The sequence below is a fragment of the Rhinolophus hipposideros genome (genome assembly GCF_964194185.1).
Source record: "Rhinolophus hipposideros genome assembly, chromosome: 9".
Classification (NCBI taxonomy): domain Eukaryota; kingdom Metazoa; phylum Chordata; class Mammalia; order Chiroptera; family Rhinolophidae; genus Rhinolophus; species Rhinolophus hipposideros.
Window position 1 is genome coordinate 24,871,774 of NC_138055.1, and position 10,111 is coordinate 24,881,884.

Genomic DNA, 10,111 nt, shown 5'->3' on the forward strand with positions numbered 1-10,111 from the left:
AGAATATCTCATGATGGGTGGAAAAATTGATCTAGGTAATAATACTTAAGGGGTGAGTGGGAAATATTAGAATGTAATAAGCTTATGACTCAACCATTTTGGAAAGAAGAGTCATCAGTACAATTCTGAGTTTCCTGAGTCATAGCTTTGACACACGAAGAGTGTTAAATCTAAAGATGCCATTGAGAGCAATTTGAATTTCTTTCTTATGAGATATTAGTATACAGAATTTAATGTGGAAGAATTCTGAGGTTAAATTACTCTGTTCTTAGACTTGGCAATAGAATTTTGGTGACAATTCAAGCTTCTACGCCTGAGAAAATCTAGTTAGGGTCCACTGAGTACTCGTGAAGATTAACAATTGGGACATGGCACCTCTATGTGTGAGATAGAAAGATTAGACTATAATAGGGTCCATTGAGTACTCGTGAAGATTAACAATTGGGACATGGCACCTCTATGTGTGAGATAGGAAGATTAGACAATGTATCCAGGACACATTGCTACCTTAATTCAAGACTACCAAGCAATGGTACAGAGAGAGTGGTAACCAAATAACATGAGTTGGGAAAAATCTCTTCACTGTGTGGGTGACAGAAGCTCTGATAATTCCAGTGGACCAGCCCAGATAACTTTGAGACATAGAATAGAAAAAAACAAAAAAAGTTTCCTGAGATGTCATGTTTTAGGCCTGCCTGATAGAAGAGGGGAGCATAAAGTTATTTCTAAGTTTTTCTCTTAAAATTGCATAACAACATGGGAGTGCTTTTTATATTTCAGGAGAAGAATTGAACCATGGGAATTTGAAATGTTCTTCGACCCCAGAGATCTCCGTAAAGAGGCCTGTCTGCTCTATGAAATCAAGTGGGGCACAAGCCACAAGATCTGGAGAAACTCAAGCAAAAACACTACAAAGCATGTTGAACTCAATTTTATAGAAAAATTTACTTCAGAAAGATGTTTTTGCTCATCCGTCAGCTGCTCCATCATCTGGTTCTTGTCCTGGAGTCCCTGTTGGGAATGCTCCAAGGCTATTAGAGAATTTTTGAGTCAACGACCCGGTGTGACTTTAGTTATTTATGTAGCACGACTTTATTGGCATATGGATGAACAAAACCGTCAAGGACTCAGGGACCTCATTAATTATGGTGTGACCATCCAGATAATGAGACCCTCAGGTGAAAAGAAAACCAAGAATCTTAAGTATTTATGAAAGATTGTGGTGGTGGTATGTTTCTGGGCCAGGAGATTGATTATCTCAGAGTGGATAAGATAAAGGACCAGGTCTGAAATTCATAGCAGGAAAAATATTAAAAATATGACTCCTTTTTTTCACTTTGCCACTATGGCTGCTCAGCCATCTTCAAATGATCTACTTTGTTTGTTTTAGGGATTCTGGGAAAGTCCAGCCCACTTCTAGCAGTAAATAAACCAAAGGGCTTTATACATGGTATATTTTTAAGTTGGGCTTTCTTTAAGTAACTTTCTGTTGTATTTCTTGAATGAACCAGGATTTTTGTTTCCTTAGAGCATGACCACTGCTGGAGGAATTTTGTCAACTACCCACCTGGGAAAGAAGCTCACTGGCCGAGATATCCCCCTCTGTTGATGAAGCTATATGCACTGGAACTCCACTGCATAATTTTAGTAAGTTATTTTAAGGGACAAAGATTCTGATGCAAAAAGAAGCATACTTCTTCAAACTTCTTTCCTGATAATTTTGACATGTGCTCTCCTCACTATTTGTCATTTATATTGAGGTTTAGTTATTTAACTACTTCACTTATCTTAAGAAAATATAAGAACAAAGACAATCTCTTTGTGAAAAATAACTGAGAAAAGGGAAGAATAAACTAGTCTAAGATATATGTGGACACTATATTAATTAGATTTCATTGTTATTATTATTATAATACATACTGGCTCTATAAAATTGCAGATATTCTCCTTTCCCATATTGGTGTGTATCATTCTTTGAAGAAATGTAGTATCCCATTTGTATTCTCTTAAGAGTAGTTCAATGGTCTTCCAACTGATGTTTTAAAATGTTTGTGGGGATAATAGTATTTAAAAAAATATTATCATAACTTTTTTATTCTAGAGTCTCCCTTCCTGTTTAATAATTTCAAGAAGATGTCAAAAACAGCTTACATTGTTCAGACTTACTCTTCAAAATTGCCATTACCAAAGGATTCCACCCCATATCCTTTTATCTACGGGGTTGATACATCTTCCTGTGACTTGGAGATGAAGAGAATGATTCTTTGTGTATACTCTTTCAAAAACAAGCAATGATGATTCACTAAAGAGTGAGTGCCATTAGAATGTATAAATTTTCAGTTTGCATTTCCATACACAAACAATAAATTATCTAAAAATTAAATAAAGAGACTGTCCCATTTACAACAGCATCAAAAACAATAAAATGCACAAGAATAAATTTAAACAAGGAGGTGGAAGGCCTGTACATTGAAAACTATAAGATGTTGATGAAAGAAATTGAAGAAAGCACAAATAAATGGATGGGTATCCCATGCTCGTGCATTAGATTTAATATTGTCCATACTACCCAAAGCCATCTATAGATCTAATGCAATACCCTTCAAGATTCCAAAGGTATTTTTGACAAAGAACCCCCCCCCAACAATTCTAGAATTCATTTGGAACAAGAAAAGACCCCAAATAATTGAAGCAATCCTGAGGAAGAAGACCAAAGCTGGACGCATCACATTTCTGCATTTCAAACTATATTACAAACTATAGTAATCAAAACAGTATGGAATCAGCATAAAAACAGACCAGTGGAACACAATAGAGAGCTCAGAAATAAACCCATTCATACATGGTCAACTAATATTTGACAAAGAAGCAAGAATAGTCAATGCGGAAAAGGTAGTCCCTTCAATAAGTGGTGCTGGAAACCTGATATTCACATGCAAATGAATGAAATGGGACCCCTATCTTATACCATGCACAGTAACTAATTCAAAATGGTTTAAAGACTTAAATGTAAGACCTGAAACCTTAAAACTCCTAGATAAAAACATAAAGAAAAAGCTTTTTGGCTTTAGTCTTGGCAATAATTTTATAAGCATTACACCAAAAGTGCAAGCAACAAAAATAAAAATAATCAAATGAGACTACATCAAATTAAAAAGCTTCTGCACAGCAAAAGAAACAATCAACAAAATGAAAAGGGAACATATGGAATGGGAGAAAATATTTGTAAACCAGCTGTGTAATAAGGGGCAAATATTCATAATACATAATGAAACTCACACAACTCAATAGTAAAAAAAACTACCAAATAATCGGATTTAAAAATGGGCAAAGGACCTGCATAGACATTTTTCCAAAGAAGATTCAAATGGGTATATAGCTACAGGAAAATTTGGTCAACATCACTAATCATCAGAAAAATGCAAATCAAAACATAATGAGATAGTACCTCACAGTTATACTTTCTATCATCAAAAAGAAGAGACATAACAAGTATTGCAAGGATGTGGAGAAAAGAGAACACTTGTACACAGTTGGTGGGAATGTAAATTGGTATAGGCACTATGGAATACAGTATGGAGGTTCCTCAAAAAATTAAAATAGAACTACCATATGATTTAGCAATTTTACTTCTGGATATATATCTGAAGAAAAGGAAATCACTATCTTGAAAAGCTATCTTTTTATTTTTTCACTTTTTAAAAAAAATTAATTTCAGGTGTACAAAGCAACATAATAGTTAGATATTTAAACCCCTCATAAAGTGATCACCCCAAGCTACTACCTCTCTCACATATTGTATAGCTGTTACAATACCATTGACTATCTTCCCTAAATTGTACTCCACATCCGGTGACTATATATGCATATATATTTAGTTATAGTTGATATTCAGTATTATTCTACAGCTTCAGGTGTATAGCGAATTGGTCAGGCATCACACAGTCTATGAAAGTGATCTCCCTGATAAGTCCAGTGCTCATCTGGCACCTTACATGATCTTTATAACATTGTTGATTATATTCCCCATGCTGTATTAACTACCAATTTGTATTTCTTAATAACTTTACCTTTCTTACCCTGCTCCCAGCCCCATTCCCACATATCGCCCTGATAGATCTAGTGCCCATCTGGCACCATACCTAGTTATTACAATATTATTGACTATATTCCTTATGCTATACCCTACATCCCCATGACCACTGTTTGAAGAGATATCTTCACTCCTGTGTTCATTGCATTATTTATAATAGTTAAGACATGACAACAACATAAATTTCCATCAATGGATGAATGGGTAAAGAAGATGTGGTATATAGAGCCACAAAATGGAATGTTATAGAGCCAAAAAAAGGAAATCGTGCCATTTGCAAAAACATGGATGAACCTTGAGGACATTATGCTATTTGAAATAAGTCAGACAGACAGAGAGAGAAATACTGTATGATCTCACTTTTATGTGGAAAAAACCCAACTCAGAAATAGAAGATTAGTGGTTGCCAGAGGCAGGGGTGAAGATAGTCAAAGTACACAAATTTTCAGTTTTACGATGAATAAGTTTTGGGCATGTATTGTATAGCATGGTGATTATAGTTGATAATACTGTATTGTATACTTGAAGTTTGCTAAGAGAGTAGATCCTAAATGTTCTTACAAAAATAAATAAATTGTAAGTATATGAGGTGTGACTGTGTTAACTCACCTTATCATTTTGATATATATGTATATTTGATATATATATGTATATCAAATCATTATGTTGTACACCATAAACTTACACAATGTTATATGTCAATCATATCTTAGTAAAGCTGGGGGGGAGAGAAATTAAAACAAATGAATCTAGAAATTTTTACAAACAGCAATTTTTACAAACCATATAGTAAGGACCTAAAAATTTAAATAAATAGATCACATATTAAGTATTATAGGCCTATGATCAACATATTTCTAGAAGACAGATAAGTCTGAGTTGACTCTTGACTAATCTCTGAGGTAGATACAAATCTTCTCAATCTTAAAACTTCCCTCTTGACAAAGTACACTCATTCTGAGGCCTTTACTTTATGTCATTTTGTATCATATCCACTACTTATATCCACTACTCTCGTCAGACTTATCCCTCCAGTATTCTATTATCCCACAGTTCTGCTTTGTACTAAATCCACTTGATTTGCCTCATTCACCTTTATATCCTCAGTGCATGGATTAGTAGCTATAAGAACAGCTTGCCCATAGCAGTCACTTAATTATGAATAAATTAATTATTTAGAATTATGAAAAGCAACATGAGAAGGTATAAGGAGCACTGTTTATTTGTCAGAAAACTTAAAAATGTTCATAGCTCTGTCACCTTAACAACATTATACCTTTGGACAAGCACACTAACTTGTCTGGGCCTTAAATTACTCATCTATCATCAAAATTTTGATGATTATGTCTTAAGGAAAGGGAAAAGATTAGGATGATAGATAGCTTATGGAAAGGAAAAATAGAAGCCAGAAATTTCTATTTCTTTCTATTATATTAGCTATCTATTGCTGTATGACAAATTACCCCAAAATCTCATGGCTGAGTCAAGACACATTTAGTATCTCAGTTTCTGTGTTAGGAATTTGGGAGTGGTTCAGCTGGGTGGTGCTTGTTTTGGGCTCCTCATGTAGTCACATGAGAGGATTCAGAGGGGCTGTGCTCAGCTGAAGGCTGAACTGAGGGTAGAGGATCTGCTTCCAAGCTCCCTCACTCACATGGCTGTTGGCAAGATGACTCGGTTCCTTGTCATGCAGCCCTCTTCACAGGTTGCCCAAGTGTCATCATAACATGACAGCTAACTGCAGTATACCAGATCGGACAAGTATGTTCGCAAACTCATCCTAGAAAAGGTGCTGCATACCTCATTGCTGAATATCACTATGGTCACCTTCGAAGTACTCCCCTTGGGAAGATATGTACCAATGCCAGTGCCTAGTCCGTCCTTCAAAGCAATTTTGGAACTCTTTTTCTGGAATGGCCTTCAGAGCTGTCATTGTATTACTCTTGATGTCCTGAATGTCATCAAAATGTCTTCCTTTCAATATTTCCTTTATCTTTGGGTAAAGAAAGAAGTAGTTAGGGGCCATATCAGTTGAGCAGAGAGGGTATTCCAATACAGTTATTTGTTTACTGGCTAAAAACTCCCTCACAGACAGTGCTGTGTGAGCTGGTGCATTGTCGTGATGCAAGAGCCATAAATTGTTGGAGAAAAGTTCAGGTTGTCTAACTTTTTCACATAGCCTTTTCAGCATTTCCAAATAATAAACTTGATTAACTGTTTGTCCAGTTAGTGCAAATTCATAATGAATAATCCCTCTGATATCAAAAAAAGGTTAGCAACATTGTTGTAACAAGTTCACGAACTTAATTGTCTGACCTCGTATTTTCACTAGGAATTCTCATCTACACCTCTTTATTTCACTACCGTCTTTATGTTGACATCTTCTAAATATGTTAGGCCTCTTTCCTGAGAAACATCTAAATATGTTAGGCCTCTTTCCTGAGAAACATCTACATTCATATAGGCACAAGCAACTCACACCCAATTTTTAAAAAGTAAATATTCTGGATTCTATAAAATGACTCCACTATTTACTTGGTAACTTAAAACAAAAAAACTGAGCTGTCTAGAAATTTCTCTTTCCTTCTCATGTCCTGCCTTCCCTCCATTGTAGGGCAGTCAAGAGGATGATGGTAAACTAAGGTAGTGGACATAGAGAGAAAGGGATGGAATCAAAAGAGTTGTTAAGATGTAAAACTAAAGGAGAGAAATGGATTGAACATGGGGGTTGCAGGAGGAGGTTTCCAAGATGACTCTTGTATTCTGCAATTGAAATATTAGTGCAATCACAGTGGCGTTAACTAATATAAGGCACACGGTGAATATAAATATTTATTTGACATTCTATTTATTTGATATTTCTATCAAATAAATATTTGATATTCCTATCAAATAAATGTCAATATAAAAAATCATTTCTAAATCTGTAATTGCTAAATTGTATTCTATGGTGACTAGACTCTGTTAAAGATTCATCATGGACATTAGTTTTTTAAGTACACATTAGGAACTTTACAGAGATTCTGTGCAGAATTTCCCAACTTCTTACGAATTAAAGATACTTTTAAAAGGCACAGGTATTAAAAACTCATGAGAAAATAGAATTCCATGAAACACAGTTTGAGAAATGAAGAACATCTGTAAGAAAATTTAAAAACCTAAGAAGAAAATCCACTTCCTGCAGAAATGATGCATATTTGAAATACTAACAAAAGCTGCAAAAGGTTTTACAGACTGAGTGTGAGTATACATATAGTGTCCAGCTTATTAGATGAAAAAAGAGTCGTACTAATGCCCATCATCCACATGAAATTTCAAACACAGGTTTAAAAATAAAATCCTAAAAGCTTCCTGAGAGGGGAAAGAAATGTTACATACAAAATATTAAAATATCAGTCAGATTTCTCAAGATCAACATTGAAATCTAGAAGACATTTGACCCATGCATTTAAAATTCTCAAAGTAAAATGTTTCTCTGCTTACTTTTATACGCAGCCAAACATCTAGTGTGAATAGGAAATAGACATTTTCAACATGTAAAATATTAAAAAGAAAAAAAATATTTCCCATGCATTCTCAGGAAGCAACTGAAGGGTTTATTACACCAAAATGAGGGACTAAACCTTAAAGGAGGAATGCTTGGAATCCAGAACACAAGTAATTCAACACAGAAGATAAAAGAAAAAAATCCACAGGATGATAGCAAAGGGAGATCCCAGGACAATAGTAGTTTCAGTAAGTAATTATCTAGTTTGGAGCAAGAGGGTAAAGAGATTCAGAAAGAATGTATCTAAGAAAAAAGTAAACTTTCCATTTTCCCATATCCTTGCCAACACTGGAGATACCTGTGTGTCTCTCCTTTCCTCTCACACTGTTCTTCCATGCTACTTCACTTCAGGTACCAGATGTATGGGTTTTCCACATATCGAGCAATTCATCAATTCTCAGTGGACACTGACCAGGCATCTCACAAAATGAACTCAATTCTGACACTATTTTGTGTCAGATCTAACAGTTTAAAGGCTCAGTCCCACAAAACTGCCCCCATTTCAGATGCCAATTGAAAATCTCGGTTGTTAGTTGAGCTTCAGATTGACTGGCTGTAAACAAACCCCATGACCCACTACTGGGGTTTGTTTAATTTGCTACAGCAACTCACAGAATTCAAAAAACCAATTTTCTTACTAGATAACCAGCTTATTACAAAGGATATTAAGTGACACATGAACTGCCAGATACATAGGGCAAGATCTGGTAGGGTCCCAAACACAGACGTTTCTGTCTCTATGTATCCTGGGACATGGATAATTCTGGTTCACAAACATGGAAGCTCTCTGAACCTCCTTTGTCTGAGTTTTAATGAAGGTTTAATTACATAGGCATGGTTGATTAAATCATTGGCCGTTGGTGACTGAACTCAATTTTCTCCAGTCCCTCCCTTCTTCCCTGAGATGGGGGGAGGTGAGGGGATGGGACTGAAAGTTCCAACCTTCTTCACGTGGTGGATCCCCCTGACAACTAGCCTCTAACCTTAGGTTACCTAAGGGCATTCCAAAAGTCACCTCATTAACATAACAAAAGATACCTTAATAGCTCTCATTACTTAGGAAATTCCAAGGGTTTTAGGAGCTCTTTGACTGGAACAGGGATAAAGACCAAATAACCAAATACACATTTCTTATTATAAATCACAATATCACACGGGGTATGATCAATCTCTTAAATCTTTGGCAATCTGATGGCTGAACAATGGCATTTCATTTTAATTTCAAATTCTTTAATTTGCAGTATTCAGCATTTTGTGTGTTCATTAACTAATTATAGCTCTTCTGGGAATTGTCTTTTACTATTTATCCTTTGCACATTTTTCTATTGGTTTGTCATCTTTTCTCTATTAATTTATAAGAGAGCTTTGTGCATCAGAGAAAACATCCATTCCCATCATAGGTATTTTCCCGTCTTTTGACTTTATGATTTTTTTCTTAACAGAAATTTAAAATTTTTCTGTAGTTAAATATATAATTCCTAGTTTCTATATCATGCTGATAAAGATAACTCATATATCAGAACTGTGATATTGTGAATTATAATTTGAATTATAATAAGAGATATATATTTGATCTTTATCCCAATTTCTAGTACAGAGCTTCTAAAACACTTGGAATTTCCTAAGTGGTAAGAGAGAGATAAAGATGTCTTTTGTTATGTTAATGAGGCAATTGTGTTTTTTAAAAATTAAAAATATATAGTCAATATACAATATTGTATTAGTTTCAGGTGTACAACATGCGGTAGTTATTCAACATTTATATACCTTATAAAATGATCACCATGCTAAGTCTAATAACCACCTGTCACCATAGAAGGTTATTAAAATATTATTTACAGTATTTTCTATGCTGTACATTACATCCCCATGACTTGTTTATTTTATAACTGGAAATTTGTACCTCTTATTCTCCTTGATATTTTTGCCCTTACCATCACCTCCTTCTCCTCTGGCAACCATGAGTTTTAGCCTTTTAATTATAATGTGGTTTCTTGGCATGGGTCTCTTTGAATTCACCTTTTTTAGGACTCTCTGTGCTTCCTAAACCTTTATATCTATTTCCTTCTCCAGGTTAGGGAAGTTTTCAGTCATTATGTTTTTAAACAGGTATTCTCTTTCTCGTTCTCTCTTCTTCTGGTATCCCTATAATGCAAACGTTTGTGCACTTGATGTTGTTCCAGAGGTCCATTAAAATTTTCTCACGTTTTTTCTTCTTGCTGTTCCAATTGGGTAGTTTCTACTACCTTGTTTTCCATGTCATTGATCCATTTTTCTCATCATCTAATCTGCTGTGGATTCCCTCTAGTTTATTTTTCATTTTATTTATTGCATTCCTCAGTTCTGATTTTAAAAAATATTTTATATCTCTTTGTTGAACTTCTCACTGTGTTCATCCATACTTGTGAGTTCAAGCATCCTTATGACCATTACTTTGAACTCTTTATCTGGCAGACTGTTTATCTCCATTT

General features: G+C 34.8%; 1 protein-coding gene across 1 annotated transcript; it reads left to right on the plus strand.

Annotated features, from left to right (window-relative positions):
* Window positions 1-786: 786 nt before the first annotated feature.
* On the plus strand, window positions 787-3,170 carry APOBEC1 (apolipoprotein B mRNA editing enzyme catalytic subunit 1). Its single transcript, XM_081059545.1, has 3 exons — window positions 787-1,178; window positions 1,529-1,647; window positions 2,102-3,170. The coding sequence occupies exons 1-3, from the start codon at window positions 809-811 to the stop codon at window positions 2,249-2,251; spliced, it is 639 nt and encodes a 212-aa protein (XP_080915671.1). The 5' UTR covers window positions 787-808; the 3' UTR covers window positions 2,252-3,170.
* The last annotated feature ends 6,941 nt before the right edge of the window (window positions 3,171-10,111 follow it).